At 38.7% G+C, this 27,214-nt stretch overlaps 1 protein-coding gene across 2 annotated transcripts in view; it reads right to left on the bottom strand.

The window, feature by feature from the left end:
- SRGAP1 (SLIT-ROBO Rho GTPase activating protein 1) overlaps positions 1–27,214 on the bottom strand; it is a 249,611-nt gene that overhangs the window by 20,662 nt on the left and 201,735 nt on the right. Inside the window, exons 11-17 of one of the 2 annotated variants that reach the window (XM_074375061.1) lie at positions 25,721–25,748; positions 21,791–21,893; positions 17,772–17,832; positions 17,536–17,613; positions 15,306–15,440; positions 3,704–3,809; positions 468–692 (exon numbers count right to left, since the gene is read on the bottom strand). In XM_074375061.1, coding sequence (XP_074231162.1) covers positions 468–692; positions 3,704–3,809; positions 15,306–15,440; positions 17,536–17,613; positions 17,772–17,832; positions 21,791–21,893; positions 25,721–25,748 — 736 coding nt within the window. Of the gene's footprint in view, positions 1–467; positions 693–3,703; positions 3,810–15,305; positions 15,441–17,535; positions 17,614–17,771; positions 17,833–21,243; positions 21,278–21,790; positions 21,894–25,720; positions 25,749–27,214 lie in introns of both variants that reach the window. The other variant, XM_074375062.1, reaches the window with a different exon arrangement.

Below are 27,214 nucleotides of genomic sequence, written 5' to 3'. Positions count from 1 at the left end.
AATGAAAATGAACGTAAGTAAGAATGAAGACACATTTGGTTGAAGGGCTCCTTTAAAATGAGAATTCTGAAATACTTTATATAGACTCAAACCTATTTAGGAATGAAAATGAAATCTGTCAATTCAATCAGTTGTCTTTTCTTGATACAATAGTAAAAGTTACTATAGTTCTCTATATCAAAACCTTGGTTCTCTACAACTTCATGATAGGGTGGATATAACTAAATATAACTAAAAAGATGTCATGTTTGGGGAAGAGATGGATGGCTATGAATTTCCATAAGAAGAAGCCAGTGTTGTCATGGGTCTTAGTATTCTAATTTATCTCAAATGTTCCTGCTTTTTCTTCTTCTTCTTTTTTTTTTAAGTTGGAAGCAGCTTATAGTCAATTCTTTTTCTTAGTTAAGCTGAAATCTGTACTTCCCTAATTCTTCCAGAGGGAGAAGGACTAAAATTCTTGGACTCACCAATAGTCATCTCCAGCCATACATTTCTCATAAACAGGGCCATCCAGCTCTTTAGCATCTGGGAAGATAGTCTCATGGTGGATGATGATGGTTTTGACAATCTCGTTCACGTGAGCCTGGCAAGACACTTGGTCCTGTATTTCTGGGACAGGCATCAGTGTGGGGCCGAAGCAAATGGCCAGGTTATAAGGGTCCATCATGTTCTCATCACTGTACTGTGAAAGACTATGAAAGGAAGCAAGAAAGGAGATATGAAAAGGGAAAAAAGAAGATCATCGTTTAATAAGACACTTCATATTCTGAAAACAAGGATGTAAAAGCCTTTTTGTTTTTTTATCATTAGGATAAAATGATATTCTTTCCTACTTTCAAGATGGCTCAGCAAATTCCAAAGAAAGTAAAGGGGCTCATAATCTTTCAACTAGGTAGAAATTGGAAGGGGAATATAAGTCCTATTTGCTTAATGAAGTGGCATTTTTCAAAGCCACAGGGAGTTTAAGATAACCTCTACAACGGAGACCAGACTCAAGTAATTGAGTTTCATTTGTAAACATTATGGTCCGGCTATAAATGCTGCTCAGGCGAATCTAGGAGGGGCAGTAGCGATCTCCATGAAGCTTTATGGGTAGCTTTAAAATTGCCCTCCCACTAACCCAAAACATCTCAGATTTCAGTTTTCTCCCACAAATCTTAAGGAAAGTCCAGAGGAAAACAAAGCACCTTTTCTTTGTACTCACTGAAAGTATGCAACTCCAGGCTTTATAATTGGCTTTTGGGTAAGACTACCAACAGTGTCACATGAGACATAGTAAGTACAAGAGAAGGGGGAAAGAATTCTCAATTCTCTCGTTCCATGTAAAGCTGGCAAACTACACACTTTGGGGAGATTCCTAGCCATCTAGTACTAATTTCTAAATTCAATCCAATGGCTATCTGTGAGATAGTTTCCACAGGTGACTCGAAATAAGCCAGCTCTTCATTGCTATGCCTCTAACATATGGGCAAGGTGCCATTCTAAAGAGAATCTAGAGACGTTATCTTTCAGCATATAAAATGTTGCCCTTGAAAGGAAATGTAAAATCCAGCTGAACAGATGACATACGGAAGGAGAAAAAAAAGAGACTCAACTACATTTGTGAGATGTTGACAGACACAAAGAAACTGAGATGCCACGTGACATGATACTTTACCCTTTTCCAGAAATAAGATAGCCTAGAAAGTAGAAAGTACAAAAGCATAATTTCCACAGGTAACATATGTCTTTCCCTTCTGTCACTTCTCAAACATAAAATCTTAAGAACAGTTCACAGTAACAGCCAGTGATCATGTTACAGATCATCTTGAAAATGAACGCAGGAAGGAAAAGTGAGATTTGGAAGAAGAATGGTCTAATTTTCAAAAGACACACTTAAGCTCAATGGGGAGAGTCACAGTTTTTCTGGGTCTTCAATTTAGAGCTGGCTTGTAGAGCAAAAACTTGACATAAAAATGTTACATACACATTTTGATTTCACAATGAAAAGAGAATATGTTACTTCTCTTTTCAAAATTCCTGTCCCAAGCATCTCACGCTAGAGGCTGGGCCTTGTCTCTGCATGAAGGCAGGTGTTGGGGAACCAGGGGGCATCTTTGGGCAGAAATGCTGGAGGTGAAGCCAACGGTCCGACTCATGGCACAGTGGCCATGCTGTTGAGATACATGGTGAGCTAGATTCAGATTTTGAGAACTTTCTTGATTCCTGGCAACCAGCATGGTACATCGTGGTTTATTGGTTCACCATGGATTTTGCTCAGGTGTCAGGGAAATTTGGTAGGGACAGCGTGGAGGGGGCCAGCAGGAAAGCAAGGCACTCCATGTTGGGGAAGGAGAGGCACGTGCAGTTAAAGGTGAAGACGGCAAACCTTCAGATTGTTTACAACTGCCTGGGTGACTAGGCTTATTTAAAGGTAAAAATTCACGGTATTTATTTAACCTAAAATAGTTTACACCCATCTCTCTAGCTATTGCTTATTTCCAGTGGTGACTTCTGTACAAATGTCATTTGTGGATGTTTCAGCTCCATTCTGTACGGTTCCCTGCATACATCGTCCCTATTGTATGATACTTGGCTTTGGGGGGTCAACCCAAATGGGTGTGGTTTCAGGAATAGTCAGCAGGGTTATAATAAATCCCCATGGCTTTTGAGAACTTAAAACTTCCAGTGGAACAGAGAAGAGAAAATATCCTATTTTTAAGAAGAAAGAATTCATGCTAGAATGAGAAAACATTTGTCCAATCTTATTTCCCCTGGATTTTTTTTTTTAATTTCTAATTACTGAATGTTTGAAATAAAAAACTGAATGTTGAAAAGGAAGGGGACTCTTAGATAAAGACTTGGGAAAGATGTTTTTATAATGGAGCCCCTGTATCTGGAAGTTACACAAGTGAAAACCAAGTTGCCTAAGTTCAAAAAGTAAAGTTTCTTTGAAAATAATGCAGTGATTTTTACCCCCCCACCATTTCCCCCATTTATTCCAAGAGTTTGGTACAATGCTAGGCCCTGAATACATACTCAATACATATAAATCAAACTGATGTTAAATGAGTCTCTGATTCAGTTCCCACATTACCAACTTCTCAGTTTACTATTTTGTTGGATTATTTTAATTCTGCCAAGACAATTTTGAAATTCCTTCAACTTTTATTTATCTAACTGTAATAATAATGCAGTGATTTTTCAGATTTCTGTTACATTGTTTTGGAGAATGTTTTAGAAATATCTTTTTGACAAGGTCTCATTATATTGAATTTGCAGAAAATTCTTTTTTGGATCCATATATAAGTCTTGTCTACAATTCCTCTCCTTCCCTGACAATAACATTAAAAATCAAAGACATTTTCTGCCATGAGCAGGTGGCTGACATCACTCTGACTAAAACACTTATGACATTAGCTTTGGATGGAAGTAGGAAAAACACGTATTTCACTGAAATGTGTTCTTTTTAGTAATATTCATATATTTTTGCATATATGGCCACAGTTTCTGCATCTGGTGACCAGGCTTATTTAAGGTAGGTCACACAATGTCACTGATCTGCTGAGGAAAGATGTACCTTCAGTCTCTATTCAATCATCTTTGACTCTTCTGATAAATGAAACCCAATGTACATTTTACTGAATCCAAGAACAAAGACAGAATTCAGAGCTGTGCAAATGGAATTAAGATGAGCATTTTGGCAGGGAGTTAGGGTACTTACTGATTGAGGAAGGCAAAGAGGTACCTCATCACGATAAGGACCGACCTGGGCAAGGTCAGGAGGAGTTTGCGGATGTGAAGCGCCCTCTCATAGAGATTATCTATTCCTGCAGACAGAAGAGGACGTGGTCAGGATCCTTTCACTTGCCACATGTAAAGCAGAACATGGCAGCATCCACATTTCAGGTACATATGGAACGTAAGCAATCCTTTGCCCTTGGGTGAGATGCCATTGTAGCCAATAAAGCAAATAAGTGACCAGCTTGGGTCACCGAGGGCACCTCCTCTGAGCCATCCCTGTTTTCTCTGATTTCCATGGTCTTGGCCTTGAGCAGTTCAGACTCTTCTGTATGTAAAAAAAAATCATTCTTCATTGCTGCTGTTTCTACATTTTACATCTGTTATGGCTGAAACTCCTTTTTGCTGTATGTTAACTAAGGTAGCTTTTGGGGACATGGCACCCTGCTCCCATCATGATTCATCAATTCATCATATATTTTTTGTCTATTACTATGATTCAGGCAATGTACCGGTTTTGAATATCTTCTCAAACTTATAATATTTTATATTTATGACCTTTTACCTTGTATTATATTATTTCGTCAGATTTTAAAAATAAAGTATTTTAGGAGCACCCACTAGGCTTCAAACAGTTAGGCATTAGAAATATATTAGTAATATGATTCCTGCTCTCATAGAAACGTTTGCCATACTGTTTACTACTTATTTCCTTACCCTGTCCTCTCTGTGGGATGGTGAGCTCCCTGGAGGGACTGGTACCTGGAACTTCCTAGCATTCATTTACCTCTTTACGAGGAATATAAATTGTCCAAAGCTTCTCAGTACTAAAGAATTTGTGAACAGCAGCAAAACGGTTACCGCTAATAATCCACTACTGGCATAGTGGTCTATGTTTTACAACACATTTTCACGTTTGTCGCCTACTTTAGTGCAGAAAACAACACTGTGGAGTAGAAAGGGCAGATGCTGTCACCCCCGCTCAGTGGATAAGCAAAATGAGCAATGGATAAATGGCTCTCCCAAGGTCGGCTGGCTAGAAAGGGGGAGCCAGGACTAGAATTATGTCTTCTTTCATAAGTCTGGCTGTCTTTCTTGGATTTCAAAGTACCTTTTTAAAGTACAACTTTGAAGAGATCCAATAAGCATACATTTGAGAATAATATTTCAAAGGCTATTTCAAAAGCATCTGGAGGCTTGCTATGATTTCATGTTACTGCAATGTTCTTAATTGCTCTCGAGGTGAAACTCTCAGGCCCCATCTTCTGACACTATAGCCAATTGATTCTCCTCCCACTTCTCAGGTTTTCTGACCTTCTCCCATCCGTGAATGTGGTTATCACACAAGGATCGCTCCTTGGTTCTCTTCAATGGCAATCTCATCCAGTCTCAAGGTTAGGACCATCACGTCTATGAAGACGGTATCTTTGCTTCATTTTCTCCCTCATGTGGGACGTAAGTCCTGTTGTTTCTACCGCTGGGTATCTCCCTGCTCATTTCCTAACTGAGGCCTTTATTATTTCTAACTTGGACCATCACAGTACTCTCCTACCTCAGTTTCCCTTTCTAATCTCTTTTAAACCAGTCGTTCTTAACCTTGACCTGGAATCACCTGGGAAGTTTTTTTTTAAATGCTGAGGCCAGAGATTCTTTTTTGAGGCCAAGGTTGAGAACCACTGCCTGAATTACTCACGCCAAGCTCTTCTCCCTGGAACCTTGAGTGCTGACCCCAGCTGCTTTCCCCTTATTATCAAAACACCCTGTTACTGCAGCATTTTACTTTTTCATTTATTTTCCACAGGTGAAAAGGAGGGGAGAAAAACACATTAGGAATAGTCTCACTTAACCACTGAGGAGTTTGCAAAACAACACATAGTTTATCAGGATTTCTGGGAAAAATCACTTTCATTCCCATCTTTGAGTATGTTACAGCTGGAACTGTAGCTCTCTCCTTTTAGAAAGTGAACTTCAGAAACTCTAAAAAGAATGTAAGTCAAACATCATCATCATCCGATGAACATTTAATTTTTCAACATAAACCTATAATTACTAATAGTGTGATTTCAGTAAAAATGAAATACATTTATATTCTGCTTTTTTATTTGTAAAGTATTTCAAAATGGAAAAAATTATAACACTATGAACACGGTAGGTCAGCGTCACATGTATTAAGTATAAACACTCTGTTTAATATACTTTCCAGACAATGGTCTTAAGTATTTTTTTCTGAAAAAGAGGAATAAGAGGCTTTAAAAGAAGTTATTAGACAGGTGCATAAATTTACTCAGGTCACAAGAACGCAATAATCAAGTTATCAACATTTCTACCTAATTCAGTCTCAAGTGTCTCAGGATCAAAACAGGTCCCAGGGCAATTTCATGGGACACTTAGAGAATCCACATTGTACAGAGAGGGAAGATGAAGCACCTGCAGACGAAGTAATTCCCAAGAGAGTTTGCGGGGGAGAACTTTGCATCTATAAATGCTATAGATTTAGGTGTAGTTGGATTATTGTTTCATATAAAAAATAAACTGCTTAAAAGTTTTGTTACCTAAGGTAAATTTTTTTAAAGTATGACTGTTGTTGCTATTTTCAGTTAAAGATAAAAAGATGATTGAGCACACTTGTATCTAGAAAGACTATCTCAAAAAAACAAACTCTCAAAGGTGAAATTAGATATATTATGACCCATTCTTAAAAGTAAACATTGAAATTTACTAGCATCTAGCCCCTTGTTCATTAAAAAACTGTTTACATAAATAATTTTACATCCTATCTCAAGCCAAGCCATCACAATGTTAAATATATTAATGTAAATAATAAACTGTAAAGATGAATTGTCCTGTTAATGGCCTCCTGGTTGGCAATACCCTCCACTCTTCTCCAGCCACATGTAAAGCCATATTGGGTTTATGATTAAGAACAAAACAACAAAAAACTTCTGCCATTGTTTACAGAGGATCTGGGGTGTTTCAAGAGTTCAGTCTACTGCTTCTCCAAGCTAACCCCCAGATTAAGATTAAGGTTAATGATCAGAAAGAGGGTTTTAGTATCTTAAAGCTAGTTTTTGGGTCCTAAAGTTAAAGAACAAAAGGAAAAGAAAGAATGCAAAAGGAACCACTGTTACTGTAGTACTGATTTTTAATATTTGTCCAAACCCATAGGGGGACCAGTCATTTTTAGGCTAGAAGAGTATAAAGGCATTACTTCCAAGAGGCTTAACCTTAACCCAAGATCCTCTTGTTCCTACTTCTCAGTTCTAAACTTAGTTCCTCTACTCCTTAAAGGTAGTCTCAAAATTTTATTTAGAAAGAATTGGGGGGAACAGATATTCATATACCAACTTCATAGTAGCATTATTTGTAATAATCAAGAGTTGGAAATAACCCAAATATCTCTTGATGGATGAGTGGATGAAAAATGTGGTATATACACACAATGAAATCTTACTTGGCCTTAAAAAGGAAGAGAATTCTAACACATGCTACAACATGGAGGAACCTTGAAGACACTCTGCTAAGTGAAATAAGTCAGACACAAAAAGCTACACACAAATATTGTGTAATTCCACTTATATGAGGTATCTAGAGTAATCAAATTCATAGAGACAGAAAGTAGAACGGTGGTTGTCAGAAGCCAGGGGGAGGTAGGAGCGGGTAGTCACTGTTTAATGGGTGGAGTTTCAGTTTGGCATGATAAAAAGGTTCTGCAGATAGATGCAAAACAATATGAATGTATTTAATCCACTGAAGTGTCCATCTTTTTCTTTTTTTTTTAATTGAAGAAGTTAATTTACAATATTGTGTTAGTTTCAGGTGTACAGCAGAGTGATTCAGCTGTACATATATATGCCTATTCTTTTTCAGATTTTTATTATAGGTTATTACAAGATATTGAATATAGTTCCCTGTGCTGTACAGTAGGTCCTTGTTGTTTATCTATTTTATATATCTTAATGCGTATATATGTTAACTCCAAACTCCTAATGTATCCTCCCCTCTACCCCCGCTTTCCCCTTTGGTAACCATAAGTTTGTTCTCCATTGAACTGTACATTTAAAGTTGATTAAAATGGTAAATTCTATGTTATGTATATTTTACCACAATAATAAAACTGAAAAAGAATAGGGGTGAGGGGCCCTGTGAGATACCAAGGGAAGATTTCAGGAGTTCTAGAAAAGCAACAGGAATGTAAAAAAAAAAATGATGCTAACAAAAAAAGACTAGATAAAATTATGTAAGGAAGGCATTCTCGCAACCCTACTAAATATAAACCAAAGCAAAACAGAATTGCTGACATTGCTGAAGTAGTAGCAAATCTACGTGTCCCAGAGGCCAGACCACAGTGGCTGTGAGCAAGACTCAGATGCCACCAGGCTGGGTGCTCAACAGACTTGCAGCGCACATCCTATGGGAGACTCGCTCTGGTACAAATGACTCATTTGCTCTCCTGAGTCCAGTCAGTGGGTCAGAATTTATGGTTGCTATGGACACTCTGACTAATGTGCATTCCCAGCTGGCTCTGAGTGTGGCAATTCAGGGTCTCTCACAATTTTATGCTGCAGGAAAAGACGGATCTTTTCTTCTCCCCAGAAAAGTTGTCAGTGAGGAAAATCAGTCTTTCATCTGGATTTCTTTTACTCTGGGCTTTGTTTCCACACTTCAGCATCTCATGTAATTAGGTAAAAGTGGCATTCATCCAATCTCGGTCACATGTTCAAAGCTCCCTAGGCTAATTTATGTTCTTTTTTCTAGCGCTGCAAGGTTCCCGTGTCAGCATGCCAACTTCCCAGCACAGGGGTTTGACAGCTCCACGTAAACCTGTGTGACAAATTCACCGCCAAACACAAGTTAATTCAGAAAATGGCAGAAAGTTCAAATGGCCATTACTTGAGAAATGCCAGTTCTTCTGTGGCACTATTTGTAGAAGTGTTTGTTTGTCAGAAAATAAAGAAATTACAAGATGCAAATTTATCCTTTAGTATGAAAATAGGGAAAGGAAATTCCTTGGTGGTCACATTTAGAAATGGCTTATGTAAGAGCAGGTACACAAATATTTCTGAGCTCCATAGCCTGAAAAATAGTAATCAAGGCGAATTTACCAGTGCCAGGGGATTTTTAAGTTCATAGTTAGGTTCTAATAATGTCAAGGTCAATCAGCTGTGTGTGTGGTAGTGTGTGTGTGTGAATGAAAGGGAAAGAGAAAAACAGAGATGTTCTAGTACATCTGGATGGATCTTAGCCTAGCCTCGGGATGATCTGTCAGCTGTTTTTTTTAAGCAAGAAATGAACTGCTTATAAATCTCTCTAATTAACCATTTACAGATTTGACTTCGGCAAAACATGCCATTGTGTTCTTTCCTAGTTAAATAGCAACACGGTAGATACAAGTATATAAATAGTGTCTCTCCTCCTGCTGAGTTATCATCTCCAGGTCAATAAGGAAACTGAGTCTTAGTCTGGGAAGGATTACCTATTGAGGGCAGATACTAATCCTATTAAATGTTTTCAAGGATAAAAGGAATCTTTAAGAAAATCATTATAAGGCATCAAAAAGAAATTTAGAGTTCAAAGAGAAAGCTACCACATATGGCAATAAAGCCGAAAGAATTTTTAGCAACAAAAAGACACTGCAGGGCCAGGAAGAGTTCAAAAGCTTTTTTCATGAAACGGTCAAAATACAGGCAAATGGACTTATCTACCAAGAGGCTCATCATGGTATTCTGTAGAACTGCAAAATCACTGGAAACAGCCTAAACTAAAACTAGGGGATTTAAAAAAATCAAATAAAACCCATTACTTGGCCACTAAAAGCTGTATTTTGAAAAATACTTAGAGATGTGGGAATATGTTAATAATCCTATTAAGCTGAAAAAGTGGTTTATAAAGAGCAAATACGGTGTTATAATTTTTTTTGATTGAAGTATAGTTGATTTACAATGTCATGTTAGTTTCTGGTGTACGGCATAGTGATTCAGTTATATAAATACATATATTCTTTTTCATTACAGGTTATTACAAGTCATTGGATATAGTTCCCTGTGCTGTACAGTACGTCCTTGTTTATCTATTCTGCATATAGTAGGTATGATAATTTTAATAATAGATTTATTGAGATATAATTCATATATCATGTCATTCACATATTTAAAGTGTACAATTTGATAGTTTTTAATGCATTTAGAATTGAGAAATCTGATTGATCAATATGACTGATCAATTATAGAATATTTTCATCACCTCTAAAAGAAATTTTACACCTACTGATGGTCATTGGGTCATTGAGGTATCAGTAACAGCCAGGAATCTCCTCTTTTAAAGAGATTAGATGTTGGAAGAAAAGGGACTGTTAGACATAGTGCCATCAAGTGTTCTTGAAAAACACCCCATTCTGCAAACCTATGCACTGAAAATAACGAGACTTACGGGGAAAAGTAGGGTTGGGAGCGACTACTCCGTACCTCTGAAGCTCTGTAACTGCAGCGCTGACAGAACATTAACAACACTACTTAAATGACTCGCACAGTTAAGCCTCTACCGGTGCGAGCGCCGGCATCCTTAGCAGCCTTAATCCCTGGGGGCTTCTGCTTCTTTTGAGATGTGGGTCCTGGAGGGTATTCATTTCCAACAGAGACTATTATCATCAAGATTAACCCAAGGATTATTAATTCATACTTGTTTTTCATTACTCCATTGCTTAAGTACAGGAGAGGTGTCTTGGTGTTTTTCTTCTTCATTTGCACCCACAGCATTTCATGGAAGGCACTGCTTGTGTGAAAGAAAGATACTTCTGCAGTTTTTTCATTTTTTCCCTTATGTTCTTCCTTGTTTGCTCCATAGTTGATTGTGAGAAAGCTTGTCTTTGATTGTTACAAAACATTTCACGTGCTGGGAAAATTCGTGTTGGAACCAACACCACTTCTGGGTTAAACTAACATCATTTCTAAATGCACCTGAGGTAATTACGGCAAAGAAACACATATTTAGCTGGACAGATAAACTGGTAAATGGCTAACTGAGGTACTGGCACATGTGACCCGAGTAGCTGTAATAGCTGTAACCATGACAGCTAGCAATATCTGTTGAGGCTTACTGTGTGCCAGGCATGATGCTGAAACACTCTGTATGAAATTATCTCCTTTCTTCTTCACACACACTCTATGAAGTAGATAAAGAAACAGATACTTAAAGAGATTATAAATACTGATCTCTGCCCAAGCTCAATAAAGCTGTTAAGCGGGAAGCTAGGATTTGAACCTAAACCTTTCTTACTCTGAGGATTCAGCTTTTAAGAACCATGAGGAAATACTATTTCTCATCCAATGAAAGTGTGATGTGATTTTACAATAGCTCCTGACCACGTAGCCCAGTGTTCTCTAGCCAAGCTGCTACATGTAAACGCAAATGCTGACAATGTATGTACCTAGAAAACCACTAAGCGATAGAGAGTGCTTATCATTTTTCCAGATTTAAACTTTCTGGCTAGGCTGTGAGGGAAATCTTTGCACATGGCCAAAGGAGAATTCCAGAAGTGTGACAACCTCCTTCCTGGTTCTTTCCAGCTGGGTCAGAGGCTGCTGCAGTGACTCAGACTACATGAGGGCCTTGGAAAGGACACGCTGGCGTGTTTCTGAGCTCCACACAGGATGTCAGACTGCATGGGGTTGGGCTGGAGGGAGTTATGACTGGGGAATTCATGCCCAATGAGATCTAGGATTTGAGGCATGGATGCCAACACAATAATTTTGGTGGAATCTTGACTCTTCATTTCATTTAAATTTTATTTAACAGCGATGAATTATGCACTCACCATATGCCTAGAGTTAACTATGCCAAGTGCTGGGGCTACAAAACAATAATCCATCAAGACCTCACACGCTTGTGGAGCTAAATGTAGGCCTTCCATTGAATATACTCCACGCCACGCACTCTTCTTGGCACTTTATGTGTATTAACTCATTAAATTCTCACAACCCTATGCTATATGGACTCGTGATCTCCCTATTTTATAGATGATGAAACTAAGGTGCAGAGAGGTTCAGAAACTTGCTGGTGAGCAATCTGGACACAGGATTTGGATCTAGGCTATTGGAATCCACAGCCTACATTCCTAGCCTCTTCCCTAAACGCTGTCTCTAGCAGAGGGAGACAGAGAAGTTAGAAAAATTGTAATGTGGGGCTTTAAGAAAAATTACAGACATATGTACACGGTGGAACATTAGTAGAGGAGAAAGTGACTAATGCTGCCTTGGGTGCTGGGAGGAGTTGTCAGTTCAGCAAATCCTTCCTAGTGGATGTCAAACGGCTACCAGTAACAGCAGATGGAACAGCAAGGGCCAAGGCACGGAGGTGGGAAATGGCCTGGCAAGCCTACATGCTGCTGTTGTTTGCTGTGTTTCTGTTTGTAAGTGTGTGTCTGTGGGGAATTAGGTCCATTTATTTATTTGTTTATTTTTAATGGAGGTACTGAGGATTGAACCCAGGACCTCTACCACTGAGCTACACCCTCCCCTCTAGGCTGCTGCTGTTGAAATAGAAAGTCAGTAGGGTAGAAGGAGGTGAAAGACTTACACAAGGAAAACTACAAAATGCTGACGAAGGAAACTAAAGATGACTTAAATAAGTGGAAAGATACCCCATGTTCTTGGATTGGAAGAATTAATATTGTTAAAATGGCCATACTACCCAAGGCAATCTGCAGATTTAATGCCATCCCTATCAAATTACCCAGGAAATTCTTCACAGAACTAGAACAAATAATCATGAAATTTACATGGAATAACAAAAGACCCAGAAATGCCACAGCATAATTGAAAATAAAGAATGAAGCTGGAGGAATAACCCTCCTAGACTTCAGATAATACTACGTAACTACAGTAATCAAAGCGTCATGGTATTGGTACAAAAACAGACATATGGATCAATGGAACAGAACAGAGAGCCCAGAAATAAACCTACACACCTATGGTCAATTAATCTTCAACAAAGATGGTAAGAATATACAATGGAGAAAAGGCAGTCTCTTCAGCAAGTTGTGCTGGGAAAACTGGACAGCCACATGTAAATCAATAAAATTGGAACACTCCCTCACACCATACACAAAAATAAACTCAAAATGGCTTAAAGACTTAAATATAAGACAAGACACTGTAAACCTTCTAGAAGAAAACATAGGCAAAACATTCTCTGACATAAATCTTAGCAATGTTCTCCTAGGGCAGTCTACCCAAGTAATAGAAATAAAATAAAAAATAAACAAATGGGACATAATGAAACTTATAAGCTTTTGCACAGCAAAGGAAATCATAAGCAAAACGAAATGGCAACATACAGAATGGGAGAAAATATTTGCAAATGATGTGACTGACAAAGGTTTAATTCCCAGAATATATAAACAATTCATATAACTTAATAACAAAAAACCCAAACAACTCAATCCAAAAATGGGCAGAAGATCTAAATAAATAATTCTCCAATGAAGACTTACAAATGGCCAATAGGCACATGAAAAAATGCTCGATATCGCTAATTATCAGAGAAATGCAAATCAAAACTACAATGAGGTATCACCTCACACCAGTCAGAATGGCCATCATTCAAAAGCCCACAAATGATACATGCTGGAGAGGGTGTGAAGAAAAGGGAACCCTCCTACACTGCTGGGGAATGTAGTTTGGTGCAGCCATTATGGAAAACAGTATGGAAATTCCTCAAAAGACTAAAAATAGAGTTACCATGTGATCCAGCAATCTTACTCCTGGGCATATATCAGGAAGGAACTCTAATTCAAAAAGATACATGCACCCAAATGTTCATAGCAGCACTATATACAATAGCCAAGACATGGAAGCAACCTAAATGTCCATGAGATGACTGAATAAAGAAGTTCTGGTAATATTTGTACAATGGAATACTACTCAGCCATAGAAAGAATAAAATAATGCCATTGGCAGCAACAGAAATGGACCTGGAGATCATCACTCTAAGTGAAGTAAGCCAGAAAGAGAATTAAAAATACCGTATGATACCACTTATATGTGGAATCTTAAAAAAAAAAAAAAAAAAAAAGGAAAAGAAAAAAGAGGACGCTAATGAACTCATCTACAAAACAGAAAGAGACTCACAGACACAGTAAACAATCTTGCCGTTACCAGGGGAAAGGGGGTGGGAAGGGATAAATTTGGGAGTTTGAGATATGCAAATGATAACCACTCTATATAAAAATAGATAAAAAACAAATTTCTTCTGTATAGCACAGGGAACTAAAGGTATTCAGTATCTTGTAATAACCTTTAATGAAAAAGAATATAAAAAATGTGAATACATATATACACACATGACTGTGACATTATGCTGTCCACCAGAAATTGATATATTATAACTGATCATACTTCAATTGGAAAAAAAAAAAAAGAAAGTCAATAGGGTAGGTGGCAGAAGATGAGTGTATAGAAGTAATACAGATAGAAGAAGAATTTCATTCTATAAATCGGCCATACAAAGGAGTTTGTTTTCAGGTGGAGAATACTGAGATAGGTTTTAAACAGTAGGGTGGGGGTGGGGGGTGGGGATGGGGATAGAACACTATTTGCCCTTTCGAATCTAGCTGCCATGTGAAAGATGAAATGATGTGTGTGTGCGGGTTGGGGGAGGGTGGGTAAGGAAAGAGGGCAAAACCTCGAAGTAGAGTCTCCATTTAAGAGACTGTAACAGCAATCCCAGTGAGAAACCAAGGCACTGGAATGGGGAAGGGAGGGTGAGCAGAGAGATTTTCTGAAGTCAACTGGACCTGTTGATTCGGGGAGGAGGCTTGCTCATTAGAGTAAAGCTTGATTCTTATGAAAGGCCTCATTACATGATTTAAGTCAGCTCTACACCCTTGCCTGGGAACCTGGACTTAAAGGGACACTGCATTTACAGATGCAGGGGACGCAACTATGGTTATATACCTAATTCTCAGGATCATTATTTTCCCCTTCCTCCCTGGAGTGTCAAAAGCCCTCCACCCCCTGAAGAAAACAGCAGTGCTTTATTGCTGACGATTATGGGTTTCACATTGTATCATACACAGCCCCAGAGCAACTCTGCCTACGCGCTGGGGATGCCCCCTGGCAGACAGTTACCACCTGGTGTTCCTGCACTGAAATAATGATCATTTATCTCCTTTTACCTTATTTCTTGAAGTAACATTCAAAAGTGGGATAAATTACTCCACTCCTAAGATTGGTGGAGAAAACCAAGAACCAAGAGCCAAAAAGCAGTGACACTGCCAGGATGACAGCTTCCTCCTCCCCTTCAGCTGTGTGGTACCTGCCCCTCTGCTCTATTCCAGCCACTAAGTGGGAAGCTCTCATGCGCTGTGGAGCCTGAGGACGTTCAGGAGCAGGGCCCACTCAGTGAAGGGCGAGGCCACAGCTAGGAGGATGACTCACGCTGGATCCAGAGAGAAAACAAATGGTCTTAGAAATTTGGTGGTGATGGTGGGGGAGGATATGTGGAGAGGGGCCACTGCCTTTTCCAGGAAATTGGTTAGTGAAATAATTCTAGTGGGAAAAGAATCAGAAAAAAAAAAAAAATCCACTTACTGATACAAGAAATCAGATCATTAAATCTTTCCTTAGGAAAGAGGGGGTTTTCCAGCCCACGGAAATAGAGCTTCAGAACGCCAGCAACCGAGTTAATATCATGGTTACTCTGGTCATCAGCCAAAGGGTTTTCGCCTAAAAAAAAACAAAAAAAAACCAAAAAAAATTAGTTCCATGCACATTGCTTCTCATTTTTTTCTCTGAACAAAAATATGTTTCTATACTCACACACACATTTCTATATATACACGTATCTTTTAATTACACTTTATGGAAGATTACATGGTACTAAAATTAAAATAATTGGTTTAGATATCCCACCCCATGATTAACTTAAAAATAGCTGGCTAAAATAAAGCTTTTTTTAGATCTTATGCTACCAAATAATCCCTTACAAATTACCCAAATCTTAAAATAAAATACTGTGGGATTTATAATTTGACCCAACTTTTTTTTTTTTAAATGCTAAAATCTGTCATCTTATTTTGACACGAATTCAAATACAACATTCTGTGTTTCTTATCCTACTGGGAGAAAGAAACAATATAGGCCTGTCTGGCTATGCTATATGGATCAGCAAAATTTGTAAGAAATATTATAGGATTCATCTAACTATAAATACATATAATTAAATAAATGTTTCTCAGAGTGGTGTAGTGGTGTTCACGGCACACTTGAAAGCCATGTTCAGCAGGGGAGATTTCGAAATCAGACAGAGGAATCTGAAAATGCACCCTTAACAGTACCAAGGAATTTGAATAAAAAGTGGAAATTTAAAAAGTATCTCACAAACATGAAATTATATGATTTTTTTTGGTATGCACTTTAAAAATACTAGGTGACTGTCCGGGCTAGTCCACCTCCCTGAGAATTAAACTGAGATAAAATCCTTAAGAAGTACAAAATAATATATAGCCTTAAACTGAATTCCACTTTTTAATTCAGAGGTCTGCTCTTCTCTTCTAAAGTTCACAAAAACTGTGTATTGCATTTTAACTTTTTTTTTGGGGGGGGGGGTGTCTCTTGAGCCAGTTTATGTTCAGGGACCTGTGGTTCCTTTTTCTCTGCTTCTCAGGAAGGAAATCATTGAACATGAACTCACCAAAATATTTTTTTTTGCCGACTGTGAAAAAGCCTTACCCAAAGAGATCACAAACAAACAATAAATACCAGGGGAATTTCCAAAGAAAAATAATAAGGCATTTTGCCTTTGGTGGTTGGCACAGGAATCTGAAGCTTTACTCCATTTCCATTTATCCTGAATATGGTCCATGCGAGAGACTTGGAACACTTAGCTGTTGAGCGGGGAGGCGGCTCTGCTCTATACATCATATCAGTCAGAGGATTTGGAACAGGAAAAACAGTCTGGCTCCAAGTTTACCTCTTCAACCAAGGTTTCAAACTTTCAAGGGCTCTGTGCCAAGTCTGGGTCAGGGCGGATGGGACAGAGAGAGTCTGCCCTGTGTCCAAGCCTTGATGCCCCTCCCTCTGCATCCTTGGCTTGACATCTGAGCAGAGGGGGGATAGAGCAGATATATCCAGAAGTAGACATAATACGAATCATTATAATTGGAGAGCATGAATAGCTACGAGCCACCACGAAAGAGTTAGGCACTTTCATGGATTATACCCAATCCTCACCCTAATCCTAGAATTCTGTAGATGAGAAAACTGAGAGATGAGTAACTTGACCTAAATCACGTGATCAGTAAATGAAAGAGGATGGTCTGATTCTAGGTCTGCCTGATGTATGGTTTTGCTAATCATAATGTGCTGACGAACAGCTGACGAGGACTTATTCAGCAACCAAGTGGGAACAAGAGTAAGGCACCAACTCGGGCAACAGGAAAGGAGTTTGGGGATGGTAATAAGAGGAAGGAGAGTTCCTGACAAAGGAAACAGACATGAAGCGGGGATGAGTCACCTCCAACACCTGCTGTGCAGGCCCAGGCCGTTCCTGCCTTTCATGCGCCACCTTTGACAACGTGCTGAGGATGATCAGTGCCGGTCCCAAACCAGGATACAAAACTCATCTGCTTTTCTAGACTCAATAACAAAGCCTTATGATTTTGGCTTCATTTCTCAGCTATTCTAAATAGATTCCTAACATCCCAAATGAAGTAAATGCAGTGAAAGGTTTTGAGATAGACAGAATGAGTTTGCCACTTCACTCTACCGAAAAGGATGACTTTTTAACAAGGTTTGCTTATAGATACAGATGTGCAATTACCTCTCTCAAATGAATTTTTAATATCATTGACTTCCACTTGGGAACCAGACACTCTGAAAATCCCCTGATGCTGAAGACCTAAAGAGAATAGAAGGGAAAAAGGATAAACAGTCCCATTATATCCTCCAGGTGCCCCTTTCCCCAACGATTAAGTGTTAAAAGGAAAGACATGCTTACTAAAATATTTCTCATAATTTTTTTTTTAAAATAAGAAGATGTTGTAGTTCATGGCTTACCATAGAGGTTGATGAACCGAATACAGCTTTCCACAATGAGGGGGATGATCTGTCCTGAATCCTGGGTAAAGAGATGGAGACCAGTTAACCGTAAAGGAGAGGTGCACATCACACAAGATAACAAACCTCACAGTTTAGCCCTAATTAAAGAGTGATTTTCTTTTACTCTTTTAGATGATCATTTCCAAATACACTCCCTCTAAAATATTCCACAAGGAACAAATATAAAATTATATTTAACCAAAGTTACATTTCAGTTCTGGGGCAAACCAAATTAAATACGTTGAAGGCAATCATGTTTCAGCTTACTCTGCTGTGCCTGAAGATGTCACAGTTAATTCATCGCTTCTACTTGTACTTAGGCTCACATACCAAAATGAATACGTAAATCACTCATTTAAATAAAAAAAGGTTATTTATACAAGTAATTAATCTCATGAACCTGAAGAGAATGCTGTGTATTCTAAGCATAGCATCTTAGTACTAAATGACCGTGTTAGTTACCAGACATGACCTTCCAGCCATCTCAGGATCCTCTCTGTTACATCTAGACGATGACGGTCATAAAAGGGCTTATGCATTTCCGTGTAATGCGTGATACGAGAATTGCTTTGTAGATGCTCATAATGTGCCATGTATTTATTTAGTTTGCATCAGAACTTACTCATCTTTACAGATTTTTCATTTTTATTTTTTCATGTTTTAATGATTGAGGAAAAAACGGTGCCCATGTGCACCCCGTAAGACTTCATTTTCTTAGGAAGGAACATTTCTTGGCCTTCTTTCCCCACCATCTTGCAAAAGAGTCAGTGCACTCTACTGAACAAATGTGAATTCTGCAAATCTTTTAAGACATTATAGGATGACAAAGGAGATGAAGGAGCTGCTGAGGTCACAGTTAAATATGTATCAATGCCATGCACTCCATGGTGTTAAGAAAGGTTACTGGCTATGGAGTTATTTTTCATGTACTTTTAAGACTCTGCTCTTTCATGTATTAGAGCTGTAAAGGAAACATGGAGGTTCAAAATGATTTGCTGAAATCAGGTACTAATTCATGAGGAATTTTACTCTGAAACACAAGAAGAATTTGGTTCTCTAAACATATTAGAACAGTTCAGAGTCCACTAACCTAAGAAGTGGGAATAATGTGGTTCAGCGATCTAAATTTTCACTATTTCTAGAGCAGGTAATATACTTCTCGAGGAATAGTTTCATTGTAGGTTTTAAGACAATCTAATCAGTGTATAAACCAGTTAATGGTTCAGTTATTTCTGGAGCTTGTATTAAGTTTCTGTAATTAGTCAATTTGTTTTAGGAGCGTAAAGTTGATTAATTTCTTAAAGAAGGTTCTTAAGAATAAAAACTCTTTTCAGCGTGGACTAGTTGGTTCAAAAACAGCAATGTGATTACATTAAAACTTACTGAATATGAGAGGGGATTTTTCTTTACGTCACAAGTCTGTTTTAGGTGAAGTGACCTTTATAATGAACAATTCCTATAGCACTGTCATCTAAAAGAGCAACAAATACTTAAATGTAAATGATAAAAGGAGAATATTAGGTTGCAACTCGGCTTGAACTTAGTACTAAAACAAAAAGAAAAACAAAGAATAAAAGGTTGTTAAAAGGAAAATGTTTGCACTAGGACGGTTGTAAATAAAAATGTCTTAGGTTTTCATATTATTTCAAAAATATTTTCTTCTTTACACTTACTCAGGTAATCGCTAATCTTTCAGCTACTGGTATTTCATTCAGATATAATAAATTCTGGAGTCAAAAAGTAATGAATGTGCATGTTTTTCAATTTATTTTCAAGGATGCCAGATGCTCTGGTAGAAAATATTTTACAAGAATTGAAAACAATGGGCTGTGCTCCATTGACCATTCAAACAAACCCCTTGGTGTCTCAGTTTCCCTGTGGGACACAGAGGGAAAATGGTTCTGCTCCTGCTATCTCTCAGCGACACTGTGGGGACCTCAACTGACTGAGCACTTCCCAGAAGTGTAGAGAAAGATTCTTTAATATATTAGCCTGGGACAAAGAGGAGCTCACATACGTGAATATTCTATGATAACTGGTTTACTCCTTCTTTGGTGCCCAAATTTGGCTTCCTTTAACTGTTTGTTTTTTTTTTTTTTTTTTTTTTGAAATACAGTCAGTTACAGTGTGTCAGTTTCTGGGACAGCACAATGTCCCAGTCATGCATACACATACATATATTTGTTTTTTTTTGTTTTTTGTTTTTTTTTGCAGGGAGGGAGGTAATTGGGTTTATTTATCTATTTAGTTTGACGGCGGCACTGGGGATGGAACCCAGGACCTGTGCATGCTTAGCACATGCTCTACCACTGAGCTACACCCTCCCCCTTCATATTCTCTTTCACTAAAGGTTATTACCACATATTGGTTATAGTTCCCTGTGCTATACAGAAGAAATTTGTTTTCTAAATCTATTTTTATATTCCTTTAACTGTTCTTAATGAAACATCTTTTCAAAACATGTGCTTCCCTATCACCTTAAGCAGTCACTCGTGTACTGTGTTATCAAACATAATGGAACCATAGCCTGCTTCTTGGAGCTTTTCTAGCTGCTCTTTCTCTGCCAGGCCATCAGCTGCACATCTCAGTGCTTTCATTTTATCATTCCCTTCTTTCCATCTAATTTGCCCGTGCTTGTTAAGCCCTGGGCTGGGAAATTAGATAATCAAATTTGACAATAATTTTATATTAAATTAGAGCCAATAAGGCTCTTCTGGGTTTAAGGCTAATGGCAATGGATTTGTGATTGCTCTTTAGCTTGTCCGGTGGCTTCTCACTTAAATCCAAGGTGAGGGCTCATTTTTAAGGCTGCCAGAGGTTTTTAATCTCTATCTCTATGTACGTGTGTCCGTATGTGTATGTCTATCTGTCCATCCATGTGTGTGCACACACACACATTTTTTAACCATTAGTGCATAAATAATAAAAGATCCGTCTTTAAAGCTAGTAAGACCTCTGTAACATATTATTAAGGGAGGTTATAAAGGATGTTGTTTCCTATATAACTTTAGTCTTCAGAAACACGGCATCCCATGTCATAAAGTATTAGCTATTAAAGAGCAAGTTCTTCTCTTTTTTTGTGTAACTTATGTGAAGGTCCAAAATTCAATATTAAATGTGCATTTGGTATATAACACTGACTTTCCTTAACAGAAGTCCCTGACCCCAGTTGGGTACGTTTGCCAAATGCATAACATAAAAACTAAGAGTTTGCCCAGTTTTACTAGAGGACTACCCCTCTTAAATCAGTGTTTGATTTCTATAACTCTTTTGTAAATAAAGCCTATTTATAAGCCTGTCTTATTTCCAACGGCAAACACTTTTCTTTTAAAGACCTTAAAAAACCTAATTAAAGCCAAGCATGACTGTGACTTGAAAATGATACCAAGAGCGAAAGAGGCTGTGCCCTCACTTCCCTCGAGCACTGTACCTGGTGTCTCGCGTGTGAATTCCTTCGTCCTCGGCTAGAAGCGTTATCAGAAATACAGGATGAAAAAGAAGACAGAGTAAACACAGCAGAGATACAAGATACAGACCACAGGGTCTTACAATTTATCCAATATAATGAATTCCTCAAGTCATAGGAAATCACAACTGGCTGCAATTTAGAGCTCGCCTGACAATGGGCTTTAAAGATCTATTTTGTGCCATCTCATTTGCATGAGTAGAAATGATACAGTTTATCAGGTAGCTCTCTTCCTTTTTGCACAAAATATGGCTCTTTTTTTTTTTTTTTTAAGAAAGAGGGCTTTCTCTTTTGCCAGCATAATAATACCCACATTTATTCCTTCTTCTGAAGGCACTCAAACCAAATATTCTTTCCTCTCTGACTTCAGGAAATATTATATTGATTTTCTGGGAAAGCAAAGAGCCCCAGGACAGACTTGGACATAATGACCTGCCTCCTTTTATGAGAGGCTGAGACCATTATAGTAAGAAGCGTGGAGATCAGCCACCCAGATGGCTGGTGCCAGTACCTTGATGAATGTTTCCAAATCCCCATTAAACAACTTAGCATTATACTGTGAGCGGGGTCTGGACTTCCTGTGTTTCTGGGGCTTAGGGGGAACGTTTGGAGGCCTAAGGGAGGGAATATAATTACTGAGCATGGCAGAAATCAAACAATAAATGAAACAGCCATAGGTCACATCAAAATTACAAAACACAGGAATCCTTGTGTTCCTCCTCCCCTCCAGCCCCCACCTCAGAGGAAAACAGTCCTTCCTCTTTCCCGTTTAGTCACCTTCACGTATGCATCCAAATCCATATTAGCTATTCAGTCAGACTGTTCTTTTCTTGTGTGTTCTGGCTGACATTTATTTTGCTAGTTTGTTTTAAAAATGGTGAGCATCACCAAAGGGAACTGTGAGCTATTTGGCCAAGCATTACAAACCAAGATCTGTGTTATCTGCCTTACACGTCACAAAGGAGACACAAGAGATCATAAAAATAAGGGCCCTGATGGGTCCCAACATGAGAAACTAAACATTTTTTATAGTTACAACGTAGTTCTTCATTACATCTGTTCAATATTCATCAGGTATTCACGGGATTTTATTTTATGCAAAAAGCAGCTATTAATGGGTCACAGGTGAAAAACAGAGTTTTGTTTCAACGCTATTTCTGGGGGCAGTAGGTCTTGGCTCACATGAATTGCTATTTCTTTAAAACAAACTAGCTCACCACCTCACTATTTAGAGAGCGTTAGGATGCACAGAGTCAGTCAGTCTCTCTGGCCTATGCACATCCTGTGTACTGTGCACTATATTTAGAAACCCTGCATCCTCTTGCTCTGTAACTGGTGACAGGGAACCTCTCCTGTCCTCTCCCTTTAGAGCGAAGAGGGCCTAGATTATGTGACTCAGCTTCTACAACTGTGCTGAATGGAACATATGGTAGAAGAGTCCCAAGACCTCTCTCTGGACATTTCGATTTAAACTCCTCCTTAATCGGAAGCCTTGTATAAGAACGTTCACCACACTTGGACATCAGGTAAAGCCCCTCATTAAGCTGCAGACTCTCTCGGAAGACTTACCTTTTTTAGTTCACTGAAGTTCAGGAAGACCAGTTTAGAAACAAAAGCCCTTTACGTGGAAGCCTGGCAACTAGCTTCGTAAGATATTGCCACAGCAATCAAAGAACCAGGGGAACAAACCTGCTGATACAGCCTTCCACCACCAGATTCTAAGACTCCCAGCAGATGGGCTTATATGACTAATGGGGTGTACAGCTACAATGACTAAGGCTCACAGTGCTGGAGAGGTGAAAAGGAGCCTTCGCAAGTGTTTAGAAGCAAATACGGAAAATTCCACCAAGTCGTAATCTGCTACTGCTGAAATTCCTGAAATCTCTTTTCTATACTGATTTCTGTGCCACTCAGAGAGGAAAGGATCTGGCAGGTATTAAAGTAAAAACAAAACCATAAACAAAACCAGAAACCTGCCCACCCAGGAATTTAACCGTATGTGCCTGATTTCATCTACTCTTTTCATTATTTTACAAGTGTTTTAAAATATAGAACTTTTTTTTTTTTTTTAATTCACGTATGGTGAGGCCAACAGATCAGTTGCCATGGAAAAGATCATGTGTTACTCACAGTTCCCAGGAGGAGAAGGCATGCTGCTACATGGACAAGCAGCAGGGCCACTGGTCAGGAGGCAGAGGGAGTGAGGGAAAATGTGGGCAAGAGCCTTTGCTGGGGTTATCATGGGAAGGAACAGGCAAGGCAGGGTAAGCAGGTTGAGGGTTAGCCGGTTTGAATAATTTTGGTGGGCTCTGGGGCATGAGCACTGTCCCTAGTTTTCTGGTACCTGGCCTTTGGATGATTGGGGAAGGGGAATTGGCCTTGAGTGTGAAGGCCTGATAAAGGAGGTGGCTGAGGGTACAGGCTCAGGATTGGTTGCTTTGTGTTAAAAAGCCACACTTATAAGCAAGTCCTTTACCATCTCTAGGGATGGGGCAGACCCTCCAGGGTCAGCAGTGTCCCAAGGTCACAAAGCACCAAACAGAGAAACTAGAAAATGTGGCTATTATGACAAGGTCCAAAAGAACTTCACATCTGGTGCTATCTGGAACAGCAAATGGAGCCAAGGGGATAGGAACACAGGCTCACTTTGTTTGGTTACTGATTCGTGGGACAAGCAGATCTTGGAGCTGGAGCCAAAGCCCCCAGTGGCACTGGATAATTATTCCTGCGTCACTGAGAGATGCAGAGTGACTCTTGGCTGGGGCTGATGGAGGGGCATCGTTTGCGTCTTCTACCTAAAGCCTGAAAATTGCCTCTCTGGACACATCTAAGGTATGAGGCCCATGTGAAGATACCAAAGCTGTGAGAGGGACCTGAGATTAAAATAAACTGCCTGAGTGCTTATCAAGCTACATTCCATGGCAGAGGTAGCTTAGCAGGCAGCTGGGGTGCTGATGGTTTTGGCTCTACCACGTACACCTCAGGTGAACAGACCCGTTCAGCATTTGGATTGTATGACTCGTTCTGGTGGTGCGCCTGCTACACAGCTTCTGGATAATCTGGCTTCCTATGTAGATGCTCATGTGGATGAGAGGAAGTAGCAGCCTGGATGATGTGAATATCAAGTCTGTTTGGCAATTACAGCTCTCATTGCAAATTTATATATTTGCACTCCTTCCTTTAAAAAAAAAATCTTCAAACAAAGTGCCTTACATTAATTATAATTTAGAAACAACAGGCAAAATAGTTGATAGTGCAAAGGGACACTATATGTAAAAAAAGATGCATATTACCATGCACAAGTAATATGCCCCTTTGTCACTGACATACAGAAGAAAAACCTCAGTATTTCTGTAAAGTTTAGACAAGTCCGTAAATGTATCTTTCTAGCTGGTTCACTAAGAAGAGGGGTTTCCTTTTGGATAAATTGTCTAGCAGGAACATTATAGAATCTTAAAATCAACTTGCCAATTACTGCAACAGACACATCAGTGTTCTAAACACCTCTGACTTCAGAGAGAACTCAACTTTATTTTTTAAACCAAAAAAATTTTTTTTTCAATCTTTAAAAATTTTTTTGGGGGGAGGTAATTAGGTTTTTATTTATCTTAATGGAGGTACTGGGGATTGAACCTAGGACCCTGTGCATGCTAAATCACTGAGCTATACCCTCCCCATGAGAGAACTCAACATTAAAAGTAAAAAATCTTGCTATGTCAATTAGAATAATTTCTGGCTATTGCACAAATGTTGACATAGAGAAATAAAAGTTGCCACAAACTTTCCCTAACCCAAATCAGAATCTGCTTCCATAAAGGCTTTTCCTTCTAAGCAGTGGCTCGAGAATTCTTCCAAGAATAAAAAAAAAAAAAAAAAAAAAAAAAAGGCGGGGCAGGGGAAACCAAAAAAAAAGACAAAATGTAAAAAAAAAAGGGGGGGTAGAAGAAAAGAAAGTGTAATATGGTTCTAGGCATTAAAAAGTTAAAATTTTAAAGTAAATCAGAGGCAGAGCTAAAATCCTCAGTATTCAGTATAGCTTGAGTTTTTTATAGGACACACAAGAAAGAGCAAGAACTAACCAGACACAGGAGATAAGCACATAATATTGCTTGTTAATTAAATTATCAAATCCAAAGTCTTATAGAAACTTAAAAGTGTTTTAGATTAGATAAACCAAACTGATTTAATTTTTCTTTTTCTTTTTTTTAAACTGAGGTTGCTCATTAAAGAGCTTTACAATTCCAATGGGAAACCCTCAGATATGCCAGAGCAAATGTGGTTTTGTGAGAACCCCAAGCACTTCATGTTGCTGTTCTGTCACGCCAAAACTATCTCCCATGTTCATTAACAAAATATGTTCACTCCCGCAGCATTTAAGGGATTGCTTCTTGTTAAAAAGACAATGAGGCACAATATGAATTATGATCAAATATTTTCTTACCTTGTAGTCATATATTCAGCTCTATGACCTGTAGGGAAAAAAAATTAAAATAAGTAAACTGAATGGAATCAGTGGAATGCATTCGGCAATCTTCTGTCCCTTAAGATGCTGAGTTTATAATAACTTACATGTTTTATGGTGGAGAGCATGAAGATAGCATATAGACAAAAAATTCAAAATAAATGTTGAATAAACTCTATACATAAAATTTAATAAATTCCACAGATGAGAGAAACATATTTCACTTGGTATTTGAGGCAGGAGTTTAATGCTTTTAAATTTTAATTTTTTTAAAACAAGAATTAGCTGCTTGATCTTAACTATGAGTTCAAAGATGAAACACAAATAAAAAACATCCAAGATTTGCATGTTAGTTATTCTTTTTGTCTTGATGGATACTGGTAGGGGAGAAGTTAGGGAGTCAAGTAGAGTTACGAGAACTCTATTTCCTTTAGATTAAATTTGTATTCTTTCCATAAAATGAAATCAGGGAGAGAAGTTGCATTTTACAATCAGAAATGACATCTGCAAATATTAAAGTGCAAGGACATTAAATTATGCTACATTCCACCAACTTGTAAGCTTTCACAGAATTCTGTCTTTTAAAACACGAGGTTCTTATACATTCGTGCTTCTTGACTTGTTTTAAAACAACAGCTTGATATTTATGTGGTGCTCCTACAATCTAAGCTAATTTCAAGTTTGAATGTGTCTCTGGTTGCTGTTTGTTCTTATATTTAGGGTGGAGCAGCAGGAACGGGTGCGGAAGAGTTGAACCATTCAAATGGCCTGTTTGCAAAATGATGATAGGGTCCTGCAACAGCTTGAAAATACAGCCGGCAGAGAAGGGTCGGTCATGCGGCAGCACAAACAGGTGAGACCAGCCCATCATTTCACAATGCTGTGACTCAGACTTGCGGGACAAGACCAATGAAACAATTGTCGAGAGAGCTGACTTGTTGGGAAGGGTCAGTGAACGCCTTCAGGCTGCAACAGCCTTTTACTCTATCCTCTACTTTTGAATAACAAGTATCATAAAGTATTTGACTAGTATCTGTTTACTAAACAGGGGGCAAAAGTTCACAGCAGAGAATACCTTTCTCAACCCAGATCCAGGCCACTGTACATCGTGGCAGAATCAGTCCTTGGCCATGACGTGGAGTTGGGGCCGGGGTAGAGAAGAGTCCGATTTTGATTCTGCTCCCCAGTTCTGCTTATCATTTAACTCTAAGTCCCTTCCTTTTGCTGGACTTCTGCTACTTTGGGGGACAAGAAAAGAGACGGTGGACGCAGATCACCAGAAGATTTTATAGCTATTCCTAAGTGGCAGAGAAGGTCTATTAGAAAGTGGAGGGGGCAGAAAGTGAGCTGAAGGTGGTGTCTTACAGGATATCCTTCTGCAGGAAGCCAGCTCTACAGGGTTAAAGCACAGACAGAAGACAGGGCTGGAGATTAAGATTTAAGAGTTGCTCCCCTTTAGGCTGTGCTGGGGCC

Source organism: Camelus bactrianus, chromosome 12 (assembly GCF_048773025.1).
Source record: "Camelus bactrianus isolate YW-2024 breed Bactrian camel chromosome 12, ASM4877302v1, whole genome shotgun sequence".
Lineage (NCBI taxonomy): Eukaryota > Metazoa > Chordata > Mammalia > Artiodactyla > Camelidae > Camelus > Camelus bactrianus.
Note: the sequence above shows the minus strand (reverse complement) of the source record. Positions and strands in the feature narration are given on the sequence as shown.